Below are 27,011 nucleotides of genomic sequence, written 5' to 3' on the forward strand. Positions count from 1 at the left end.
TCTATTTTATTTATTTTTTCAAAAAACCAACTCCTTGTTTCATTAATTTTCTGAATGATTCTTTTGTTTTCAATTTCATTGATCTCTGATTTGATTTTGGATATTTCTTTTCTTCTACTGAGTTTAGGCTTAGATTGTTCTTCTTTTTCCAATTCCATAAGATCTCTTGTGAGATTGTTATGTGCTCTCTTTCTGTTTTTCGAATGTAGGCATCTAAAGCGATGAATTTTCCTCTGAAAACTGCTTTTGCAGTATCCCACAGGTTTTGGTAGCTTGTGTCTTCATTGTTGTTATGCTCAAGGAAGTTAATGATTTCCTGTTTTATTTCTTCCTTCACCCATCTGTTATTCAACAGAAGATTGTTTAGTTTCCATACCTTTGGGTGGGGTCGAGCATTTTTGTTAGAGTTGAGTTCCACCTTTAGTGCCTTATGGTCTGAAAAGATACAAGGTAAAATTTCAATTCTTTTGATTCTGTTGATATTTGTTTTGTGTCCCAGGATATGATCAATTTTGGAGAATATTCCATGGGGTGATGAGAAGAATGTATATTCTTTATCTTTGGGGTGGAGTGTTCTATATGCGTCTATCAAGCATAGATGTTCTAGGGTCTCATTTAAATCTCTTACATCTTTGTTTAATTTCTGTTTAGAGGATCTGTCCAGCTCTGTAAGAGGAGTGTTAAAGTCCCCTGTTATGATGGTATTATCAGATATCATATTGCTCAGACTGAGTAAGGTCTGCTTCAAGAATCTGGGAGCATTTAAATTGGGTGCATAAATATTTAGAATTGAAATGTCTTCTTGTTGTAGTTTTCCCTTGACCAATATAAAGTGACCATCTTTGTCTTTTTTGACTTTAGTTGCTTTAAATCCACATGTATCTGAAAATAAGATTGCAACTCCTCTTTTCTTCTGAATTCCATTCGCCTGAAAAATTGTCTTCCAACCCTTGACTCGGAGCTTTAATTTGTCTTTTGAAGCCAGGTGTGTTTCTTGCAGACAACAAATGGATGGCTTGTGTTTTTTAATCCAGTCAGCCAATCTATGTCTCTTCAGTGGGGAATTCAAGCCATTAACATTTATTGAGATAATTGATAAGTGTGGTAGTATTCTATTCGTCTTATTTGGTGAGAGTCCATTGCTTAGTTTTATCTTTTGCATCAGTGTGGAGGTTAGGTTCTGTCCTTTGATTTCTGAGTTCTTACTTTGCTGCTGATCCATTGTGGTGGTCAGTGTGCAGAACAGGTTGAAGTATTTCCTGTAGAGCTGGTCTTGTTGTGGCAAATTTCCTCAATGTTTGTATATCCGTAAATGATTTGATTTCTCCGTCAATTTTGAAGCTTAGCTTAGCAGGGTACAGAATTCTGGGCTGAAAATTGTTCTGTTTAAGTAGATTAAAGGTAGATGACCATTGTCTTCTTGCTTGGAAAGTTTCATTAGAGAAGTCTGCGGTCACTCTGATGGATTTGCCCCTGTAGGATTTGCCCCTGTAGGTCAACTGGCGCTTACTCCTGGCAGCTTGCAGAATCTTTTCTTTTGTCTTGACTTTGGACAGGTTCATCACAATGTGTCTTGGAGAAGCTCGGTTAGAGTTGAGGCGACCCGGGGTCCGATATCCCTCTGAAAGCAGTGTGTCAGACTCTTTGGTGATGTTTGGGAAATTTTCTTTTATAATATACTCTAGTATGGCTTCCATTCCTCTGGGGCATTCTTCTTCCCCTTCTGGAATTCCTATAACTCGTATGTTGGAATGCTTCATAAAGTCCCATAATTCTGACAGTGAACGTTCTGCTTTCTCTCTCTTCTTTTCTGCCTCTTTTACTGTCTGAGTTATCTCAAGAACTTTGTCTTCTACCTCTGAAATTCTTTCTTCTGCATGGTCTAACCTGTTGCTGATACTTTCCATTGTATCTTTAAGTTCCCTAATTGACTGTTTCAGTTCCTTCAGGTCTGCTATATCCTTTTCATATTCTTCATATCGTTCATCTCTTATTTGATTCTGTTTTTGGATTTCCTTTTGGTTATTTTCCACTTTATCAGCAATTTCCTTCATTGTTTCCATCATTTCTTTCATTGTTTTCAACATGTGTATTCTAAATTCCCTTTCTGTCATTCCTAACATTTCTATACTGGTGGAATCATCTGCAGTAGCTACCTCATGGTCCCTTGGTAGGGTTGTTCTAGACTGGTTCTTCATGTTGCCTGGAGTTTTCTGCTGATTCTTCCTCATGAGTGATTTCTTTTATCTGTTTCCTTGCCCTAATTTTCCTTTCACTTCCTCTTGCTCTTTAAGTTCTTGTGCCTGTGCAAATTGTGGGCGGGTTTAGACGGATTGAACACACGCGACCACTTGCCGGTTTTCCACTGTTGTAGTCCTCCTCTTGGGGTCCAGAAGTCTCTCGCTGACTCCCTGTATCTTCAGAGGAGTGATGATAGGCAGTTCCCACCAGCCAGAGATGCCTGGAGTCCTATCTCCCCAGACTCACGGTGCCCAGATCTATTATTATTTTTTTTAGAGACAGAGTCTCACTTTGTCATACTTGGTAGAGTACCGTGGCATCACAGCTCACAGTTCTTGGGCTTAGGTGATTCTCTTGCCTCAGCCTCCTGAGTAGTTGGGACTACAGGCGTCCGCCACAACACCGGGCTATTTTTTTGTTGCAGTTTGGCCAGGGCTGGGTTTGAACCCGCCACCCTCGGTATATGGGGCCGGCACCCTACTCACTGAGCCACAGGTGCCACCCTATAAAATATTATTTATCTTAATATAGTACAGGTAAGGCTGTTTTAAATATCCTTTTTTATTTAGCACTTCGGGAGTCTCACAACCACTTCTCTGACTGACAAGCCTACTATCTATCATTCCAAAAAAGGAAAAACACTATCCTTGAATATATGTTGATTACTATATACAATTGTGAAAGTTTGGCCAGAGGTCCTATAGAACAGATAGATAAAAACTCGTTAACAAAGATCTTCATCAGATTCAGGGACAGAAAGGAAAAACTGTCCAAAATCCACATGAAGTCCTTCACTTGCCCACCAGTAGGACACAGTATGGTGCTGGGGTTAGGCAACAGAGCGGTGCTTATCACTCTATTTTATGTTTACACATTATGTAAAGAATAGTGTGTCATTCTGAATATCTTCAAACAATTACGAAATCAGGTTCTCTCACTTTTTTTTTTTGCTGTTTTATAGAGGAGTTAATTATGTTTCTATTAAGTTTAAAATAACGTACAAAACAGTGTGTTGTTCTGAACATCTTTAAACATCTACAAAACCAGATGTTTTGTTTTTTGTTTTTCCCCATTTTATAGAGGAGTTAAGTATGTTTCTCCCTCAGGGTTATATTACTAAGTGGCTCATTCTTTATCCAACTTTGTAATTCATGGCCATCATGTCTACATAAGAAATATGGATAAGTTGAAACACCTCTTAAATAAAACAAATTCTTATGTAGAAAAGATTTGTATTTGACCAAAAGAGAAATGCTAATTACTGTATTTCTATTAGTTCAAAGGACTAGGATAATAGAAGCAGAAAACCTTCATTTGAAATGCTGACACCAATGAGTGATCATGCCTTTTAATATAGTTTATGTGATCAAATAATGTAGATAAACCATTAAACTGTATAAGCCCTCCATTTTTGGTTCTCATTCTTTTGCTCATGAAGCCTGAAGATGCACGTGATTAGTCCTTCATCTCAAATAGTTGATCATAAGAAAAAACACCTGGCCATAGAGTTTGAATCTGGATTCCTACAGTAAGCAATATTTAAAGAACAGACTGTTGAACAGAAAATCTAAATAACTGGGAGGGACCTGTGGCTCAGTGAGCAGGGCGCCGGCCCCATATACCAAGGGTGGTGGGTTCAAACCTGGCCTCGGCCAAACTGCAACAAAAAAATAGCCGGGTGTTGTGGCGGGTGCCTGTAGTCCCAGCTACTCTGGAGGCTGAGGCAAGAGAATCGCCTAAGTCCAGGAGTTGGAGGTTGCTGTGAGCTGTGATGCCACTGCACTCTACGGAGGGTGAGAAAGTGAGACTTGGGCTCTTAAAAAAAAAAAAAAAAGAAAAAAATCTAGATAACTATACTGAATTAAGAATCTACTAGTCTAAAAAACATCATAAATTATTTCTTTTGAGAGACTAAAGATGAGAAAAGAAAGTGATAATCACTATATCAGTATTTGTCTTCTAATGTATGGAAGAATTATGATTAGACGTTTGATAAAATACACTGTCAGATTCCAACAAATAATTCTTACTTCAAAGCAGAGTGTGTTTTAAAAAGTAGATAAAGGAACAAATCATATTCATTAATATAATAAACAGTGTAACAACCAAAACAAATTATATTCATTAGTTTAAAATACCAGTATTTTAAGCATCCATAGTCAATTTGTATTTCCTTCACTGAACCTAAAATGGCTATTTTTAGTAATTCTGAAAAAGGATCATCAATTTCAAATTTTAAAAAGTAGACAATTAAAATGTGTACTTCTTTAAACAAATCTAAAAGAAAATATATTTATGCTCTGAAATTCCAAATTAACTTTTAAAAAATATTAACAAAAAAACAAAACAAAAACAAGAAAAGGTAGTAAAGAATAGGCCATCAGAGTAAGTCCCATTAAGAATATATTAGAATAAAATATAATAAAAGGTAACGTAAAATTAACAAATATTCACTAAATATCTACTATGTGCCATGCATTAGGAATATAATACCCTTACCACCCACATGACACCTTCAGCCCTGAGAAGACCCTTCCTCTATTTGTTTACTGGGGAATTTAGAAATGGCTGAGAAGGGAGTATCATAGAAAATAGAAGTGTTGAGAAAATATGATACACAAGGAAATGTTACCAAAAAAAAAAAAAAAAGCTAAGTTTGGTTCCCACAGACAAGACAACAGTAACTTTATAATCTTGAAGGAAATAAAGGATGTTGACCAGTTGTTCTTCAACTCCATGAGGACGAGAGTAAAGGATATAGGCTCTAAATATGAGACTCTGAGGCTAAAAGTCAACAGGGAAAAATGCTTGGATGGTAAGAGATTTCATACACAGAAATGAAATCTGTAGAAAGGTTGTAAAATCTGTTAAAAGTAAGTTTAATTTTTATATAGGAGAGTTAAATCATAGTTCTCAGGTAGACAGGGAGATGGGCTCTGAAAAATAATATTCAGGAAACTGAGCAAAGTCTGCTTCATGCCAATAGCAGTGAATTAAGCAAAAGCCAGCACCTCTACCTGTGGCACTAGGTATGTCAAGGGAACATACCACCAACCTCAGAGAGATGACTCACACTAGGATCAATGGCATTACTTTATTTCCTACCATATGAATGCCTCTCCAAATGTACAGCTGATTTAGAAGCTTCCTCCTAGGCACAACTGTTATAATTGATACTGTTTAATTTTGTGTTTTCCATCACCCTTGTAGTTTTTTTGATTTGAAAAAACTTCTGGTTCTTTTTTTTTTCTTAAATTACACAGTTGTTTATTTGAGACAGTAATATCATATGGCTCAACATTTAAATGTACAGAGTATATACAAATCATCCAAGTGAAAAGTGAACCTTCCTTGTGTCCAGCACACAGTTCCCACCTCAGAGGCACCCTAGGACTAGTTCCTTTTGCCTCCTTCTGGGCGAGACATATGAAGTCTGACAATTCGCAAACTTGCCACTGTGCACTTACGTTGGCAGCACTATACAAACAACTTGGTAAGGTTTCATAACCTTCATACATCAGTGTCTCAAAGCCGTGTTCATATCGATGTGTGGCAGTGTCTTGCTGAGTCATATTCATTATTATTGTTGCATGTTTTTGTGTGCTGTCGTGAGATTGTCAGAGCTTGAATTAGAGCAACAAATAAACATTCATAAATTTCTTGTTAAACTTGGCAAGAGTGGAAGTAAAATCAGGGACATATTAGTCCAATTTTATGGGGAGAATGCCACAAAGAAAATGGCACTGTACAAATGGATTAGAGACTTTTCTTTTCTTTTTTTACTTATTTATTTATTTGTATTAAATCATAGCTGTGTACATTAATGCAATCATGGGGTACAATGTGCTGGTTTTTATACAATTTGAAATATTTTCATCAAATATTGGTTAACATAACCTTCACGGCTTTTCTTAGTTCTTGTGTTAAGACCTTTATATTCTACACCTAATAAATTTCACATATACCCTCGTAAGAAGCTTCTGGTTCTTGATAAGATAGTAGAAACATATTTCATTCAGTCTCTGCTAAAATGAAACAGTTTAAAATCCTGGACAGAAGGCATAGCCTACCTACTTGAGGAAAGTAAACAGCAGTATATGGATTTGGAAAGAAGTCCAGAATTCAAAATATTACTAAAGCAGAAGTGAGTTATGACTTCCCAGACTCTAGGTCTCCATCCACCCCCTCCAAAGTCCATGGTGAATAAAACACCAAAATTTTAAATAAAGTCAGGGTCACCCCAATTGAGTTTTCCTTTTGCTTCAGATTCTAATACAGCTTGGTACAGCATGGTTACTAATGCCTTTTTCATTCACATTTTTGATAATTTATTAATAACGGCTTTTTGCATTAATTTTGATTTTTATATTGTTGCACTAAAATGTTATTTATCTTGATTACTGAGTTTTGCTTTGTTTTGCAACTCCTTAAATTGTGTGCTTGAGGCAAGTACTTCATTTGCCTTACCACAGTCCTGACCCTGCCTCCACCTACACCTCACTCTATTATATAAAAATCAACTTAAAATGGGTGGTAGCCTGCAGAATACTTTTAGAAGAAAACGTAAGAGAAAAATCTGTGTGACCCTGGGTTAGTCAAATGGTTCTTCAATGTGACACCAGAAATACAATCCAAAAAAGAATGATAAATTGGACTTCGTCAAAATTAAAAACTTTTGCTTTGTAAAAGACACTATTAAAAAAACAAGCAACAGATGGGGAGAAAATATTTGCAAATCACATGTCCAGGAAAAAGCTTAGTATCTTACTATACAAAAATTCTCAAAACAGTAAGAAAACAATTTAAATATAGGCAAAAGACTTGGACTGTCACTTCATCACAAGGATATAAGGATAGAAAATGAGCACATGAAGCTATTCAACATCATTAGCTATTGAGGAAATGCAAATTATAACCATGATGAAATACCACTCTACCTTTACTATTAGAATAGATAAAAAATGCTGACAATACAAAATGTTGGTAAGGATGTACAGCAAATGAAAATAAAAATGTACACATCATCTATGGGAATGCAAAATGGTATGTTTGGCTATTCTGAAAAGTAGTTTGGGAGTTTCTTATAAAAATAAACAAACATTTACCATATGACCCAGAAAACCTACTCCTAGGTATTTAATCTAGAGACATAAAAAGTTATGTTCATATGAAAACCTACTTATGAAAGCTTACAGAAGCTCTACCCATAATCTTCAAAAACTAAAAACAATCAAATATCCTTTAATAGATTAACAAAACTGTGGTCCATCTGTACAGTGGAATACCACTCAGCAATAGAATGTAACAAACTATTGATACATGTAATAACCTTGATTAATCTCAAAGGTATTCTGCTGAAAGAAGCCAGTCTCAAAAGGTTACATACTATATGAGTCCCCTTATATGACATTCTTGAAAAGACATCACAATGGTGAAGAACAGGTGAGTGAATGCCAGTAGTAAGAAGTGGGAAGTGGAAGAGGGGGGGAGTGTGTAAGACAGTAGAAGGACAGAAAAAAAGGAGTTGTTTTTTTTTGCGGGGGCGGGGTGTGTGTATGTGTGTGATGGAACTGTTCTGCATCCTGATTGTGTTGACAGAGAACAAATGAATCCATACTCTGTGTTAAAACAAACAAAAAATCACAGAACTGCATACTTTAAAAAAGGTCAATTTTACTATATCATAATTTTTTTAAATAATAAAAAAAGAGTCAGCACTAGCCTAGTGCTTGTCATTTTCCCTACCTAAAACATTTTAATACTTGATAAGTTAGATATTAAGAGTTAAACCACCATGAAATCTGTAATTTCTTTTTTCTTTACTCTCATGTGTCTACAGGTAAAGAAAATTCAACTGTATTTTTCAAATCTTGAGAATGACTAGTCTGGAACTTAATATAATACCTTAAGGTACAATGAGAATCAAGTTACAGATACTAGCCACCATTCCCACACCCCTACCAAACTATGAAGCTAGTAGGTGACTTTGGCTGAGTTCCAGCTACTGTTTAAATTTTTATGTGTATGCTGCTTGTTTCAAGAAATCCCACGAAAGCGTTTATTGTCTTCATGGTAGCCTTGTAATTCAAATTATGACAGCAGCAAAAATGCAATATTGCCTTTCACCATATCCTACTGGCATCTCTTTTCTTTAGTAATTAAAGAAAATACTTTCAGAGAAAGTATTACTGAGCAACTACTGTGCTCACTCTGACAGTAAAACATTCTTACAGCCATGCTGGTAGTGACGACCCTGGAAAAGACAGTGCTAAGAGAAAGAAATGTGTACTTGCACACTGGCAGATTTATACCAAAACTCCATTACCTTCTACTTAGTCCCAGGTTCCCTATCAAATATTCATACATCTTCGAAGACCAGGAAACTACCAGTGCTCTCACACTCTGCTTTTCTGTTCTCAATGAACAAATGCCCCACACATGTATGTGGAGTACACTGTGGAATCACTTGGCTGTGGGCATATCTCTCTCTCTCTCTCCATATATATATTTAAAAAAATAAATACAGATATGTTAATTGGGCTTCCTCTAGGATCTACCTTTTTAATCCTCTCAAGAAATAACAGTAAAATTTCATTAAGCTGGTATCACTTGATTCAAAATAATACATAATTCAAAGCAACTGCTATTCCCTAGCCAACCAGCTGCGTGATTGCTATATAATAAAAATCAGATAATGGAAAGCTAGCTAATTCAAAGCCCATACTTTCCATCTCCTTGTGTTTCATATCAAGAAGGTTTACTCTGTTTTAGAAGGCAGATAAATGCCAAATATAGTTTCAAGTTTATTTCCAACTGGCATTTGCACTTCTGATGGCCCAGGTTCTCTTTGTGTACTATTCCTTGTATGACCCTGGCTAGGCAGAAACGCTGCTTGACTCCTTTATTTCTGCCTGAGTTGGGACTTTATATCAGTGAGACGGATGAATAGGCTATTTCCAGCACGAAATTAAAGAACAGATGAGTGAGTTCCTCAACTCCTTCAGAGTCAAGCCCTCACAGTATAGTATCATTAATTTGTTTAAAGTGAATTCCCAGATCAGATACAATCATATTCAAATGTAAGAATAAAGATACATTCCAGAGCCAAATCTGAGGACCTCTGGAATATCCATTAATTAGAATTACCTTTCTGCTCCTCTCCATATGTACAAGTAACAGAGGTTGACTGTAGTTTGAAGGGTCACCGTGTCCCTTACATTTATAAATTAAGATAAACAGCTAGCTTCACAAAGGATCTATTATTTCATGGCCCTTTTCTAGCCATTTATCCTTCTTCTTTAATTTCTTTGGACTTAAAATATCAATATTTTCTCCTAATAGAGAACAAAAACTTTTTGATGAAATGAAAAGTACTAACACTTACATTTTATATACATAATTATACATCACATATTTGTAAACTTTCAAGTTATGCATCATTTTCTGACAGACCACAGTGCTTCCTTATAGTAATATTGCCCTAACAGTCATACTACAGCAACATACAGCAATTTTCTTGAACATCAAAATTTATTACTTGAAATGTCTATCTGTTGTTGGTAGGATTAGATATGATATTTACTTTTTTTATATCTTTGTCAATTTTTTAAATTTAATATGTACTTTTATAATCAGAAAAAATACAATTAATGTACAAAAAGGTCATCTGATGTAGTTTTAATTGAACTGTACATATATAAACTATATACGAAGAATCAAATTTTACAAGATAAAGAAAATTAATGTGAACTCAAGTTATCTTCATAACTCACATAAATAAGGAAACATAGCTGGTATTATTTTCATTAAAATAATAAATAATTAATTTATTATTAATAATTAATAATAAATAATTTTCATTTTTTACATAATGTGAACCTCACTTTTTCCTCAGTATATATAGTAGGCTATCTCTTAATCAGAGACATGGGTCTTAAATAAGAATTTTTCTTTTCTTTTTGGTAAAGATACAAACAGCATAATTTTTTTTTCTTTTTTTTTTTATTGTTGGGGATTCATTGAGGGTACAATAAGCCAGGTTACACTGATTGCAATTGTTAGGTAAAGTCCCTCTTGCAATCATGTCTTGCCCCCATAAAGTGTGACACACAACAAGGTCCCACCCCCCTCCCTCCGTCCCTCTTTCTGCTTCCCCCCAATAACCTTAATTGTCATTAATTGTCCTCATATCAAAATTGAGTACATAGGATTCATGCTTCTCTATTCTTGTGATACTTTACTAAGAATAATGTCTTCCACTTCCATCCAGGTTAATACGAAGGGTGTAAAGTCTCCATTTTCTTAATGGCTGAATAGAATTCCATGGTATACATATACCACAGCTTGTTAATCCATTCCTGGGTTGGTGGGCATTTAGGCTGTTTCCACATTTTGGCGATTGTAAATTGAGCTGCAATAAACAGTCTAGTACAAGTGTCCTTATGATAAAAGGATTTCTTTCCTTCTGGGTAGATGCCCAGTAATGGGATTGCAGGATCGAATGGGAGGTCTAGCTTGAGTGCTTTGAGGTTTCTCCATACTTCCTTCCAGAAAGGTTGTACGAGTTTGCAGTCCCACCAGCAGTGTAAAAGTGTTCCCTTCTCTCCACATCCACGCCAGCATCTGCAGTTTTGAGATTTTGTGATGTGGGCCATTCTCACTGGGGTTAGATGATATCTCAGGGTTGTTTTGATTTGCATTTCTCTAATATATAGAGATGATGAACATTTTTTCATGTGTTTGTTAGCCATTCGTCTGTCATCTTTAGAGAAAGGTCTATTCATATCTCTTGCCCATTGATATATGGGATTGTTGGCTTTTTCACGTGGATTAACTTGAGTTCTCTATAGATCCTAGTTATCAAGCTTTTGTCTGATTGAAAATATGCAAATATCCTTTCCCATTGTGTAGGTTGTCTCCTTGCTTTGGTTATTGTCTCCTTAGCTGTACAGAAGCTTTTCAGTTTAATGAAGTCCCATTTGTTTATTTTTGTTGTTGTTGCAATTGCCATGGCAGTCTTCTTCATGAAGTCTTTCCCCAGCCCAATATCTTCCAGTGTTTTTCCTATGCTTTCTTGGAGAATTTTTATTGTTTCATGCCTTAAATTTAAGTCCTTTATCCATCTTGAATCAATTTTTGTGAGTGGGGAAAGGTGTGGGTCCAGTTTCAGTCTTTTACATGTAGACATCCAGTTCTCCCAACACCATTTATTGAATAGGGAGTCTTTCCCCCAAGGTATGTTCTTGTTTGGTTCATCGAAGATTAGGTGGTTGTAAGATGCTAGTTTCATTTCTTGGTTTTCAATTCGATTCCAAGTGTCTATGTCTCTGTTTTTGTGCCAGTACCATGCTGTCTTGACCACTATGGCTTTGTAGTACAGACTAAAATCTGGTACGCTGATGCCCCCAGCTTTATTTTTGTTACAAAGAACTGCCTTAGCTATACGGGGTTTTTTCCAGTTCCATACAAAACGCAGAATCATTTTTTCCAAATCTTGAAACTACGATGTTGGTATTTTGATAGGAATGGCATTGAATAGGTAGATTGCTTTGGGAAGTAGAGACATTTTAACAATGTTGATTCTTCCCATCCATGAGCATGGTATGTTCTTCCATTTTTTAATATCCTCTGCTATTTCCTTTCTGAGGAGTTCATAGTTTTCTTTATAGAGGTCCTTCACCTCCTTCGTTAGGTATATTCCTAGGTATTTCATTTTCTTTGAAACTAGGGTGAAGGGAGTTGTGTCCTTAATTAGCTTCTCATCTTGACTGTTATTGGTGTATACAAAGGCTACTGACTTGTGGACATTGATTTTATGTCCTGAAACATTACTGTATTTTTTGATGACTTCTAGGAGTCTTGTGTTGAGTCTTTGGGGTTCTCTAAGTATAAGATCATGTCGTCAGCAAAGAGGGAGAGTTTGACCTCCTCTGCTCCCATTTGGATTCCCTTTATTTCCTTGTCTTGCCTAATTGTATTGGCTAGAACTTCCAGCACTATGTTGAATAGTAAAGGTGACAGAGGACAACCTTGTCTGGTTCCAGTTCTAAGAGGAAAAGCTTTCAGTTTTACTCCATTCAGTAAAATATTGGCTGTGGGTTTGTCATAGATAGCGTCAATCAGTTTTAGAAATGTGCCACCTATGCCTATACTCTTCAGTGTTCTAATTAGAAAAAGATGCTGGATTTTATCAAATGCTTTTTTTGCATCTATTGAGAGGATCATGTGATCTTTATTTTTGCCTCTGTTAATATGGTGGATAACGTTTATGGACTTGCGTATGTTAAACCAGCCTTGCATCCCTGGGATGAAGCCTACTTGATCATGATGAATGACTGTTTTGATGATAAGCTGTAATCTATTGGCTAGGATTTTGTTGAGAATTTTTGCATCTATATTCATGAGTGAGATTGGTCTGAAATTCTCCTTTTTGTTTGGGTCTTTTCCTGGTTTTGGTATCAGGGTGATGTTTGCTTCATAGAATGTGTTGGGGAAGATTCCTTCTTCCTCAATTTTTCGGAATAATTTCTGCAGTACAGGAATAAGCTCTTCCTTGAAGGTTTGATAGAATTCTGGTGTGAAGCCATCTGGACCAGGGCATTTTTTGGTTGGAAGATTTTTTATTGTTTCTTTGATCTCCGTGCTTGAAATTGGTCTGTTCAGGAGCTCTATTTCTTCCTGGCTGAGTCTAGGGAGAGGGTGTGATTCCAAATATTGATCCATTTCCTTGACATTGTCAAATTTCTGGGCATAGAGTTTCTGGTAGTATTCAGAGATGATCTCTTGTATCTCTGTGGGATCAATTGTTATTTCCCCTTTATCATTTCTGATTGAGGTTACTAGAGAGTTTACTTTTCTGTTCCTCGTTAGTCTGGCCAATGGTTTATCTATTTTATTGATTTTTTCAAAAAACCAACTCCTTGTTTCATTAATTTTCTGAACGATTCTTTTGTTTTCAATTTCATTGATCTCTGATTTGATTTTGGATATTTCTTTTCTTCTACTGAGTTTAGGCTTAGATTGTTCTTCTTTTTCCAATTCCATAAGATCTCTTGTGAGATTGTTGATGTGCTCTCTTTCTGTTTATCGAATGTAGGCATCTAAAGCGATGAATTTTCCTCTGAAAACTGCTTTTGCAGTATCCCACAGGTTTTGGTAGCTTGTGTCTTCATTGTTGTTATGCTCAAGGAAGTTAATGATTTCCTGTTTTATTTCTTCCTGCACCCATCTGTTATTCAACAGAAGATTGTTTAATTTCCATGCCTTTGTGTGGGGTCGAGCGTTTTTGTTAGAGTTGAGTTCCACCTTTAGTGCCTTATGGTCTGAGAAGATACAAGGTAAATTTTCAGTTCTTTTGATTCTGTTGATATTTGTTTTGTGTCCCAGGATATGATCAATTTTGGAGAATGTTCCATGGGGTGATGAGAAGAATGTATATTCTTTATCTTTGGGGTGGAGTGTTCTATATACGTCTATCAAGCACAGTTGTTCTAGGGTCTCATTTAAATCTCTTATATCTTTGTTTAATTTCTGTTTAGAGGATCTGTCCAGCTCTGTAAGAGGAGTGTTAAAGTCCCCTGTTATGATGGTATTATCAGATATCATATTGCTCAGACTGAGTAAGGTCTGTTTCAAGAATCTGGGAGCATTTAAATTGGGTGCATAAATATTTAGAATTGAAATGTCTTCTTGTTGTATTTTTCCCTTGACTAATATAAAGTGACCATCTTTGTCTTTTTTGACTTTAGTTGCTTTAAATCCACATGTATCTGAAAATAAGATTGCAACTCCTCTTTTCTTCTGAATTCCATTTGCCTGAAAAATTGTCTTCCAACCCTTGACTCGGAGCTTTAATTTGTCTTTTGAAGCCAGGTGTGTTTCTTGCAGACAGCAAATGGATGGCTTGTGTTTTTTAATCCAGTCAGCCAATCTATGTCTCTTCAGTGGGGAATTCAAGCCATTAACATTTATTGAGATAATTGATAAGTGTGGTAGTATTCTATTCGTCTTATTTGGTGAGAGTCCATTGCTTAGTTTTATCTTTTGCATCAGTGTGGAGGTTAGGTTCTGTCCTTTGATTTCTGAGTTCTTACTTTGCTGCTGATCCATTGTGGTGGTCAGTGTGCAGAACAGGTTGAAGTATTTCCTGTAGAGCTGGTCTTGTTGTGGCAAATTTCCTCAATGTTTGTATATCCGTAAATGATTTGATTTCTCCGTCAATTTTGAAGCTTAGCTTAGCAGGGTACAGAATTCTGGGCTGGAAATTGTTCTGTTGAAGTAGATTAAAGGTAGATGACCATTGTCTTCTTGCTTGGAAAGTTTCATCAGAGAAGTCTGCGGTCACTCTGATGGATTTGCCCCTGTAGGTCAACTGGCGCTTACTCCTGGCAGCTTGCAGAATCTTTTCTTTTGTCTTGACTTTGGACAGGTTCATCACAATGTGTCTTGGAGAAGCTCGGTTGGAGTTGAGGCGACCTGGGGTCCGATAGCCCTCTGAAAGCAGTGTGTCAGAATCTTTGGTGATATTTGGGAAATTTTCTTTTATAATATTCTCTAGTATGGCTTCCATTCCTCTGGGGCATTCTTCTTCCCCTTCTGGAATTCCTATAACTCGTATGTTGGAACGCTTCATAAAGTCCCATAATTCTGACAGTGAACGTTCTGCTTTCTCTCTCTTCTTTTCTGCCTCTTTTACTCTCTGAGTTATCTTAAGAACTTTGTCTTCTACCTCTGAAATTCTTTCTTCTGCATGGTCTAACCTGTTGCTGATACTTTCCATTGCATCTTTAAGTTCCCTAATCGACTGTTTCAGTTCCTTCAGCTCTGCTGTATCCTTTCTATATTCTTCATATCGTTCATCTTATTTGATTCTGTTTTTGGATTTCCTTTTGGTTATTTTCCACTTTATTAGCAGTTTCCTTCATTGTTTCCATCATTTCTTTCATTGTTTTCAACATGTGTTTTCTAAATTCCCTTTCTGTCATTCCTAACATTTCTTTATAGGTGGAATCATCTGCAATAGCTACCTCATTGTCCCTTGGCGGGGTAGTTCTGGACTGGTTCTTCATGTTGCCTGGCGTTTTCTGCTGATTCTTCCTCATGAGTGATTTCTTTTATCTGTTTCCTTGCCCTAATTTTCCTTTCACTTCCTCTTGCTCTTTAAGTTCTCGTGCCCATGGAAGTTGCGGGCAGGTTTAGACAGATTGAACACACGTGACCACTTGCTGGTTTTCCACGGTTTAGTCCTCCTCTTGGGGTCCAGAAGTCTCTCGCTGACTCCCTGTATCCTCGCAGGGGTGATGACAGGCAGATCCCGCCAGCCAGAGATGCCTGGAGTCCTATCTCCCCAGACTCACGGTGCCCAGATGCAAGGAAGCTATTACTCGGGCGCCATCTTGCTCCGCCTCTTCATTTGCATTTGTTAAACTTAAATTTGGGCAGAAAATTCTTATGTTCCCTAAGTACAGATCATTTTTCCAGCTCCCTTTAGCCACCACCAGAGTTCCTGTGAAGTGTCCTGAAATTCCTTTCCATTTAGATAACCAAGAACCCGAACGAACCTTCCAATTTTTGTTTTGTAGAGACAGAGTCTCACTTTATCACTCTGGGTAGAGTGCCATGGCATCACACAGCTCACAGCAACCTCCAGTTCCTGGGCTTAGGCGATTCTCTTGCCTCAGCCTCCCAAGTAGCTGGGACTACAAGCACCCACCACAATGCCCGGCTATTTTTCTGTTGTGGTTCAGCAGGCGCTGGGTTTGAACCCGCCACCCTCGGTATATGGGGCCGGCGCCCTACTCATTGAGCCACAGGTGCCGCCCAAACAACATAATTTTTAACAATAATTTTATATATAACCCAATACTCATGACTAAAAATAAGGGACAGTAAATAAATAAATCAATCTTAAATCTTGTTGTATAAAAATTTCACATTCTCAGGCAGCGCCTGTGGTTCAAGGAGTAGGGCGCTGGTCCCATATGCCAGAGGTGGTGGGTTCAAACCTAGCCCTGGCCAAAAACCAAAAAAAGAAAAAAAAGAAAAAAAAATTTCACATTCTCCCTATCTTTTGGTAGAAGGCCAGGGTTAACAAACAGAAAAGTCATTATTTTTATTTCATTTTCCTCCTCTTGATAAAAATGAAAATAAATGATAAAATTCTAGGAATGCAGGTCCAGAGTATACACTTTCTCAAATTATAAAGTTAGCTCCCATGGAAACCACCACCACAAGATTTCAAACTTGATGGTAGAAACCTAATACTTCACATTCTGAGGTTTCTTTTTTAAAAAACATCAATGAGGTATGCATAATCTAAAGAATATTCTGGAGAACAAATACTGGTAGAAAGAAGTAGAACTCTATCAAAGATAACCCTTGTTCTTTGCTATCTATTCTCTTGAGTGATTAAAAAATGTTCCTAAAGATAATCAAATATCTTTTTTAAAAAATGAATTTCTTTTTTCCTTACAAGAACTTTACTATCATATTTTCTTATGTCAGGACTAGGATTTTCAATGAACCGTCGAATGTCCAAGACAGACTAGTTGAAAGTACTGACGCTAATTTCCCTTTCTTTCCCTTCCCAGGCCATGTGATAGATCAGTTGTACTATACTCTACAGTTGTGTTTTCCAAAAAAAAAAAAAAAAAAGAGTTTAGGTTTTTTTACTTCTTTCTTCATTTTGTTCAGCTAGTGTTTACAAAAACTGAGGCCCTCACAAAAGTACCTAAGCAATCAAACAAATTAGGAGTTAGGCTTGAGTGTGAAATTTCTGGAGTTTTTTTCCCTTTTCCACTCTCCCTCTTGACAGAAGAAGGTATTGCCTACTATCTCTTAAATTACTGCCAAAATTGAAGTGCAGAGGCCATTAAACAATAATAGGTATAAATTGTAATATTTTAATACAATTGCATAAACAATGTCCCTTGATTTACATTAGGTAAAAGAAAATTCTATTAGCCATTTTACAACAAATTCCAGTTTGATGAAAAACTAAGCACATAAATTTTCCTTCAGAGCATTTCCCTACATAATTAGGTCTTTTGAAAAGTTGAATTTTTATTTTATTTTTTTTGCAGTTTTGGCCTAGGCTGGGTTTGAACCTGCCACCCCTGGCATATGGGGTCAGCGCCCTACTCCTTTGAGCCACAGGTGCTGCCCCTAAAAAGTTGAATTTTAAAAAAATTTCTTCTATTATTTTTTTTAAATTTTTATGTCATTTCCAAATTATATTTTATCCATTCTTTTTCTCCTATGCTTTTATTATATAAAGTAGAGTAATGGAAGACTTTTACACAATATGTAAAAAGTATAAAATCTGGTTTATGCAAAAACAGAAATGAGTTTGTAAACTCAAGGTTCAAGTTATATTCTGGAATCCATCTTAGAAAAGAGAGCAAGTGTATCACTCAAATCACAAAAAATTAGATTATAAATGAAGTGTGTGTATGTATTTGAGGAAACATGATTGAACTATAAGGGAAGCATCTAAAAATAGTTTTAGTGGAATTGTAAAATATATAAAACCATCCTACATTAAAAATAATAAATGTTAAAGAAACATTTTCTATCTCATACTAAAGAACATTGACAGTCTACACTGAATAGAGAAATGAAAATTTTCAAAGAATATGACAGTGCAAAGAATGGAACTAAAACAAGTTTGGTCTATTTTTAGATCTCTAAGTGTTCTCCAAATATCCTTCCAAAAGGAACATATTAGTTTGCATTCCCACCAGCAGTGTAGAAGTGTTCCCCTTTCTCCACATCCACGCCAAGATCTCTGGTCTTGGGATTTTGTGATACGTGCTAATCTTACTGGAGTTAGATGATATTTCAAAGTAGTTTTGATTTGCATTTCTCTGATGATTAAGTATGATGAGCATTTTTTCATATGTCTGTAGGCCGTGCACCTGTCTTCTTCAGAGAAGTTTCTCTTCAAATTCCTTGCCCAGCCTGCAATGAGATCACTTGTTCTTTTCTTGCTAATATGTTTGAGTTCTCTGTGGATTCTGGTTATTAAACCTTTGCCAGAGACGTAACCTGCAAGTATCTTTTCCCATTCTGAGGGCTGTCTGCTTCCTTTACTTACTGTGTTCTTGGCTGTGCAGAAGCTTTTTAGCTTGATCGGGTCCCAGTAGTGTATTTTTGATGCTGCTTCAATTGCCCAGGGGGTCCTCCTCATAAAAATAGACCTGCCATTCGATCCTACAATTCCTCTACTGGGTATATACTCAGAAGACCAAAACTAACATTATAACAAAGATATTTGTACCAGAATGTTTATTGCAGCCCAGTTCATAATTGCTAAGTCATGGAGGAAGCCCAAGTGTCCATTGATCCACGAATGGATTAATAAATTGTGGTATATGTACAACATGGAATATTATGCAGCCTTAAAGAAAGATGGAGACTTTACCTCTTTCGTGTTTACATGGATGGAGCTGGAACATATTCTTCTTAGTAAAGTATTTCAAGAATGGAAGAAAAAGTATCCAATGTACTCAGCCCTACTATGAAACTAATTTATAGCTTTCATGAAAGCTAAACCCAGTTATAAGCTAAGAATATGGGGAAGGGAGAAAGAGAAGGGAGGGGAGGGGGGAGGATGGGCAGAGGGAGGGTGATTGGTGGGCCCATACCTACGGTGCATCTTACAAGGGTACATGTGAAACTTACTAAATGTAGAATATAAAGGTCTTAACACAATAACTAAGAAAATGCCAGGAAGGCTATGTTAACCAGTGTGATGAAAATATGTCAAATGGTCTATAAAACCAGTGTATGGTGCCCCATGATTGCATTCATGTACACAGCTATGATTTAATAATGATAATTAAAAAAAATAGAACAAGTTTGTGTGTGTGTGTTTAACTTTGTTTCAAAAATAAATATGGAAAATGCACTTGCTATATTTTACAAAAGCTATGCTTTGTGAAGATTACAGATAGTATTTGCTTAACAGGAAATTAATTGCATAGATTGTTAACGTTCCTTGACTGAAAACAATGTTTGGCTCCACATAGGCCGGGGTTTATTCTGTTTTAGGAGACAGTGTCAGTGTAACCAAGCATAATCTATTAGAGTAAATGAACTCATGTGGGATAGACATAACGCCATCAGTGTGCTTTAGTCAAACAAGTTGCTACCAACTGCTGATTATTAATAGGAAATTAAAACTCAACACAGTAAGTAATCTACTAGAACAGAGTGTGGCATTTCCAAAAGAATGACAACTATCCTGGGTTTTAATGACAAAACCTAATAAAATAAAAGAGGTATTTTTTAGGCCTTTCTAGCAAAGTGTCCAACCTTTTTCATTCTAAGGAAAGTATTAATATTTATTTATTTTCTTACATTCCAAGAAGACTCAAAACTTGAGACAATAGGTTAAAATAGTAGTTAAAGTCTCTTTAAACTTAACATAAAAATGTAACATTCCACAGAAAAATGAAGCTGTTTGTTATTAACAACAACAAGCCATCACCCCTACTAAATCAACAATTTAAAAGGCCTCACGAAGGCACATTGGGTGGTTTTGTTCCTATTTTAAGCTCTCTTCATCCACCTATCAAAATTAATCTTAAAATTTACTCTCTGGCTTTTCTAAGATGACTCAATACACGATATACTCTATTTAATGAACCTTCTCCTTTATTAGCTTTTCCTTAAAAAACCTCATTTGCTCATCTCCTAAACGCTGATTTTTCTTGGGCTCATTTTTCCTATCCTTTATGCCCCTTCTTTAATCAAGTTCATCAACAATCAAGATTTCAACTACAAACTATAAATGCTTCTCCCCAAACTGTGTCTGCGTTCTCTTAAGCACTAAACTTATTTACCAATCTGTGTACTGAACATCTCTACCTAGAAGTCCTGCAAGTACTCTAAGTCAACCTAACAACAGGATTCACTGTCTGTCTTCCAAAATCTGCTTTACTTTTTCTATTACTTTTATCTTAAGGAACATTCATCCAGTCTCCTAAATTATAAAATTTCAGGCTTCATCTACAAATGCTCACCAAATCTTATAAATCTAACCTTTATAATTCAACAATTACCTAACTGTTGTAAAACCTGGTTCTGAATTCATCGTTCCTTGCTTTTAAAAAAGAGCCACAAGATAAAAGTCATCTTCTTCTTATGGGGTATTTGAGGCCAGTTTACCTTTCAATCTCTACCTGTCCTCTCTCCTGTTCCACTCTCCAAAGACACACCTATGGTGTATTATACCCATGACTTGCACTTCCCAAGTATACTAATCTCTCATTCAGTAAATATTGACAGCTATGTGCCAGGCACTGTTCAAAGCACTAAGGACTCCCCTTGTGCCCTGGTGGAAGAAGATAAAAACAAATGATACAATATATGAGGTGGTTGTAAGTGCTATAGAGGGAAAAAAAGCAACTCAGAGAACAAAAATTCATCACATTATGAGACACTGATTTTTCCAGCAAATAGCATGTTCTCCCCATAAACTAGAGAAGTCCAGCATATCTTTAAAAATACAATCATACTTCTAGATTCCTTAATTTATTTATATTTCAATTCAAATTACAAGTTAAAAACACAATACCACAATGATACTGAAACATATAGTTGTTGAGAGGCACAGCAAAACATAGCTGACTTCTGGACAGCTAATTTATAATAATTTTACTTTTTGAGTTTAAAGTTGATAGGGGTTGTTTTTCTTTGATTCTAGTGTTTTTTGTTGGCTCCTGGATGTGAGTGCTGGCATATTTCAAATTATGTCATGAGATTAGAATCTGTTAAACTTAAAAATTCATCTTGATTTAGTCTTGTTATTTTACTTTTTCTATAATACTCTAACTATACCATGGTCTCAAATTTAGGGCCTACAAATTAAAACTCCTTAGTATTACTAGGACATAAGAGACAGGAGCTTTTTGCTAGTGATTTTAAAACAGTTTTCCAATTGCCTGAGTCACTTAAGTGCATAATATATCTCAACTGTTCACAAAGAGCTGAAACAACTGGAGAAACCTATATAAAAGCACTGTTTAAGATATAGAATAGTAGGGTGGCGCCTGTGGCTCAAGGAGTAGGGCACCAGTCCCATATGCCGGAGGTGGCAGGTTCAAACCCAGCCCCGGCCAAAAACCACAAAAAAAAAAAAAAAAAAGATATAGAATAGTGCTAAGGGATTTGGCAATGAGCCAAAGAAAATTTATACAGACATTAATTAGCCTATTTTGTACTCAGAAAATTATAATGATTGTCTTAACATCTAAATAATACACATACTTTAAAAGAATTCAAATTTTCTCCTGGAAATCTTCACTATCCTTGTACTACACGTGGTTTCAGTCTCAGGACATGAATGAGTGAATGCTGGTGTTTCAGTGTTCTCATATATCTATAAACAAATTAACATTTTTTGTGTGTATTTTTTTTTTTTTTTTTGAAGATGTAGAACTTAAATCTCAAATGTCTTAAATCTCCAAATACCATTTAAGCTCAGTGGAAGCTGAGCCTTCTCTTAGTAACTACAACTCTGACAAGCAGAATTCTGTCAAAGTCTTCAGGGTTTAGAAAGGAAAGATAAACTTTCACCACTTTCTGAGAGCATACCCTTCACTTCTGTCAATCTCTGGATCTTCACTAACATGCAGATTGTGGAATGCTCCTTTCTGTATTCTACATGATAACCACCTTCTTCCCTTCTCAAGTTGGCTGGCAGAGAGGGAGAAACATCCCAGCCCCAGCTGAAATTCCCCCCAACTAAAGTGTGAGCCCATCGGAAATATTAGACTAGGGATAAATGTACTGATAACTTCGGTACTGGAATAAAAAGCAGCTACCACCATGCTGTACGGGCCAGGGCTCATGTTCTATTAAACAAACAAAAAATGGCTAAAATGCAAACTTCATTTCACTCTCAAGGCTGGGGAAAAAAGAATATACATACCGCGTCTGTGATGTCTATCTCATACACCTTTTGGAAAGTTCTACGCTCAAAGAAAACAAGTTTGCCGCTACCACATCCTCTTTGAACAGATGTACCAGTGACTATGAGTTTATCATCTGGACTGAAACAGCAGTCAGTCCTACCAACAAAAAGAGTGTGTTAAGTACACATATAAGCTTATGACCACCCCAAACATAATGAGTGAATTAAATAAAATATAAGAACTAACTCCTATATAGGGCTTATGAGTCAACCACTCACATTAATTTGTTTAATCTTGTTTAATCTTTAATATCTACATGAAGTAGATATTATCTCCATTTTACTATTTAGGAAACTGAAGCAAAGAGGTTAAATAAATTTTACCCATGATAATACCAGGAGGTAGTGTAGCTGGGATTCAAACTTAAGCAGTCTGACTACAGAGTCTGTGCCTTTTAACATCTACATGGGAGCATGGGAAAACTCAATGTAGATACTAAGGGTGGTCTACAAAGAGTCATCATAGATGACCAATGTTTACTAGTGATTATTTTGGTTACTTCTCGGATTTTTACTACCATTACACCATCACTACCATCACCCCCAAATAATCTGAGTTGTGTCAAGTCAAGCACCATGAAACAAGTAGCAGATTATACTGCTAGAAGCTAACTGATGACTGCAATACAACACCTCTTGTTATGAGAAGTCTGGCCACTTGAGTGTAATAAGCTATGGCGTAACCCAAAGAAGTTATGTAGTTAGCATTACTTGTAGCAGGTTTAATAGCTCAAAAAATTTTCATCAGCTATAAATAAATTCATGTTTGCTTGGACAGATAAATGCCTTGGGCAGTAGACCATGTGAGTTAGTGCTATATTACTATAAAGCTTCCTCCACTTGATGCTCCCATTGCCTTTGCTCTCTCCCCGGTGGTCATTATTTAACAGAAATGGGGAATTTCATTTCTACTAAACTAGAAAAATTTGCCTAGGCACCGACTACAGGACTATTTGTTTAATCCAGCTGCCCACCCCCCCATCTTTAACAGCTTTAGTTGCCAGTTTAGTAAAATGGAGACAGTGTTGAGCTACGCAGAGCAAGACAGTCTGAACAACGGAAGAATGCTGAGTCATTGATAGGAATGAGAAAAAATTGAGAAAATTAGCTGTACTATTAATACCTAGTAACTATTAGAATCCGTTTTAATGGTATGAGAGACTTAATATTAAAAAAACTACAAATACACAAGTCTACCCTATGATTATACATATTAAAAGATTAACAATTAAATTATTCAATTTAATTTATACAACTAAAAGAACAATTGTGACCTGTTCATGCACACAATATATACACACTCAAACACACGAACAACTCAATACACATCATTTTAATACAAAATAAAAAGAAAAGAAAATGCATCTTTCAAAAAGCAGATTTCACCTGGGTTATTGTACCCTCAATGAATCCCCAACAATAAAAAAAAAAAAAAAAAAAAAAGCAGATTTCAATCACTCAAGTCTCTTTTCTAGAAACTCTAATAATGGCATATGATACAAATTAACATTAAAATAAAAAAATTTCTTTTCCATTCTCCTATTGCTGATCAAATATTAAAAATAGGCTACTTACATTGGGAACATGGTGGGAAGACCCAAGGCTGAAAAAAGTGGCTTATTAAATTGTCGGATGTCCCATAATTTTAACGTATCATCACCTAACAGAGGAATGAGAGGGGGGGAAAAAATGAACCGTGCTAAAGAAAAAAAACCCTTCCAAGTTTAGAGTCTACTAAACTTAGTCTGTAAGGTGGGAAGTAAGGAAAGAAAGAGAGGGAAGGAGGGAGGAATGAAAGAAAAGAAGGAGAAATGGAAAGGGAAGGTAAAGAACAAAAGAAAAGGAGAGGAAAGGAAAGAATGAAGCCAGATGCACATAACACTTTTTACTTTTTCAACTGTTCAGGGAGCTTGAACACAGTAGTTGCAAGAACAGTGGAAAGCTATAAGATAATGAATCAGCCTTCTAGAATTTACTTTCCTGATTAATGTAGCATCTGCAGGCGAAAAGGAACCCTGGAGAATCTAAAGAGTGATTTTAGAGCAGATGATAGTTCCTCTGTGGCATATTTAAGCATAACCTAACTTCTTAGAATATCTTTTTTTGTTTGTTTTTTTGAGAATATCTTAATAACCATCAGTACTGAAAATAGTTCAATTCACAACAGATTCTTTTTCCCCCTAGTGTATGGGTAAAGCAATCCATTAACAGTACTGGAGGTGAGCCATGTGATTTCCTTCCCTCCAGTGTAATTCTACCTATAGCAATCATTCTTCACTTTGCTGGGGAGTACAGCTTTTCCAAGTCATTTAAAGAATAATGAATATTTTTTTAAGAATCACCTTTTTATATTTCTATAGAACAAATGTCAAACCCACATAAGTAATGTTTTTGCTGTTCTTGGACCCCCTCAGGTCCAATAAAGAATCAGAATCAGGTGCAAATGAAGTGAGTGGAAAGTTCAGTAAAAATTCCTCTTCTCTCCCTAGTGACCCTTCCTCTGAAACTCAACTTTAGGCAGGTGTACTAATCCACAACTGGCTGGACTCAAGACCTGCTTATACAGGGAGAACTTTATAAGACTCACCTTTGAAATGTTACCCTACTTAACTGCTTTTAGTATTAAGAAAGGTTACATATCCCCACAGTCCTCAAACAATAAGAAAATATTCATCTGCATTAGTTTCAGTTAACTCAAAAGGTTTTAGAGCCAGCAGAAGCACCCTGGGGACTCCTTGAATAGATTTCCATCTGCCATAGCCTATATATCCCAGAATGAAAATGATGGAATGCAGTATGCATGTTGTATTGACCAACTAAGTTACCCAAATAGGTATTACAGGATGAAAGGAAAAGGGAAGATTTATCATCAAAATGGCTTTGACTAAAATAGAGGTTAGTCCTGTACTTCTAAGGTAGTAATTATCAACTGAGAGCTCAGTATTTTAAAATCCTTTCGGAAGAATTTCCAAAATAAACTCCGCCCACTCCCCTCACCCCTTTTTTATTTTTTTGCAGTTTTTGGCTGGGGCTGGGTTTGAACCCACCACCTCTGGCATATGGGGCCGGTGCCCTACTCCTTTGAGCCACAGGAGCCTCCTAAACTCCCCTTTTTATCTCCTCTTCTCTCCTGGCTCCACCTGGAGATTTGGCTATACCACACTAAAGATGCAAGAGTGTGAGAATTTCTAAGTGGAGCATTTATCATTTGAAAAACCTTCCCAGAAAATGCAAATCCACTCTTGGGACAAGAACCACAGTTTTTAAGTAAAGAATATATTTAGTTTTAATTGGGATTCATCTCTGAACTCAAGTACCCTATTAGAATTGATGGACCAAAATACATATTTTATATATATTCACAGTTGCCATGTATAAAATAGAAAATTACACGGACATGTGCTTTGATTTTTTTTGTTTTAAGTTTTGCAAGTGAGCGTAGTTTGGCTTTATCAGCAAGGTTTCCTTAGAGCAGTGGTTCTCAATCTTCCTAATGCTGTGGCCCTTTAATACAGTTCCTGTGGGTCTCAACTCACAGGTTGAGAACCGCTGCCTTAGAGGAAAGAGAATCTGATTGAAGTTCCCAAGGGTAAAAGGAAATGAATTAGTTAAACTGAGGGAAAAGCCAAATGCCAAGTCCCTTACCTCTCCTCACTCCTCTCTACACTAGGCCTTAATTTTTTTCTCTTGATTGCTTGAGCCCAGTAGTTCAAGGTTAAAGTGAACTATGATCATACCACTGTACTCCAGCTTGGGTGACAAGGGAAGACTCGGTCTTTAAAAAAATAAAAAATTAATTAAAAAAAAAATATGTATATAAACTGACATAGAAAGAAGTAGATGATCATCTATAAAATTTCAAAGGTAGAGGCAAAGGTCTTCTGTGGAGGCTTCAAACTCTTAGGGAATTTGAAGTTAAGCTTAAAAACTTAGGCAAAAAAGTATAAATATTTCCTAAATTTTACTTGATAATTTTTTTTTTTTATTAAATCATAGCTGTGTAGGGCGGCGCCTGTGGCTCAGTGAGTAGGGCGCCGGCCCCATATGCCGAGGGTGGCGGGTTCAAACCCAGCCCCGGCCAAACTGCAACCAAAAAATAGCCGGGCGTTGTGGCGGGCGCCTGTAGTCCCAGCTGCTTGGGAGGCTGAGGCAAGAGAATCGCGTAAGCCCAAGAGTTAGAGGTTGCTGTGAGCCGTGTGACGCCACGGCACTCTACCCGAGGGCGGCACAGTGAGACTCTGTCTCTACAAAAAAAAAAAAAAAAATCATAGCTGTGTACATTAATGTGATCATGGGGCACCATACACTAGTTTCATAGACCGTTTGACACATTTTCATCACGCTGGTTAACATAGCCTTCCTGGCATTTTCTTAGTTATTGTGCTAAGACATTTACATTCCACATTTTAATATAAACAATGTTGCCAAGTCGGAAGTGCATTTTAATGAAAAATTAAGCTTGACAAAAGCTCATTAATGAAAAGCATAGCTAGTTTTACTAAGCATGAGGATATTAGTATGGCATTTGTTAGAGTGAAATACGGTCATTTTACATATAGAAAATATCAAAAAGAAAATTTTCAACCTACCTCCACGAGAGGCAAGGACATTACCATCATAAGAAAAAGTCACGCAAGAAGTGTCTGTGCCTGGGTCATGAGCTTGTTTATAGTGGAATTTAGGATGAACCTGTTGTGAAGACAAAGTGTTAATATTTCACCTGAATTCAAAAGAGAACATTTTAAAGTCAAGAACATTTTACTTTTTCATGATAAAAATGATATACACCTATAGG

At 36.4% G+C, this 27,011-nt stretch overlaps 1 protein-coding gene across 2 annotated transcripts in view; it reads right to left on the minus strand.

The window, feature by feature from the left end:
• The window catches only part of WDR70 (WD repeat domain 70), a 345,496-nt gene that overhangs the window by 37,683 nt on the left and 280,802 nt on the right, over nt 1-27,011 (minus strand). The window contains exons 12-14 of one of the 2 annotated variants that reach the window (XM_053592015.1): nt 26,806-26,905; nt 23,792-23,819; nt 22,175-22,313 (exon numbers count right to left, since the gene is read on the minus strand). In XM_053592015.1, the coding sequence (XP_053447990.1) occupies nt 22,175-22,313; nt 23,792-23,819; nt 26,806-26,905 (267 nt within the window). Of the gene's footprint in view, nt 1-22,174; nt 22,314-23,791; nt 23,877-26,805; nt 26,906-27,011 lie in introns of both variants that reach the window. The other variant, XM_053592008.1, reaches the window with a different exon arrangement.

The sequence above is a fragment of the Nycticebus coucang genome, chromosome 1 (assembly GCF_027406575.1).
Source record: "Nycticebus coucang isolate mNycCou1 chromosome 1, mNycCou1.pri, whole genome shotgun sequence".
Taxonomy (NCBI): domain Eukaryota; kingdom Metazoa; phylum Chordata; class Mammalia; order Primates; family Lorisidae; genus Nycticebus; species Nycticebus coucang.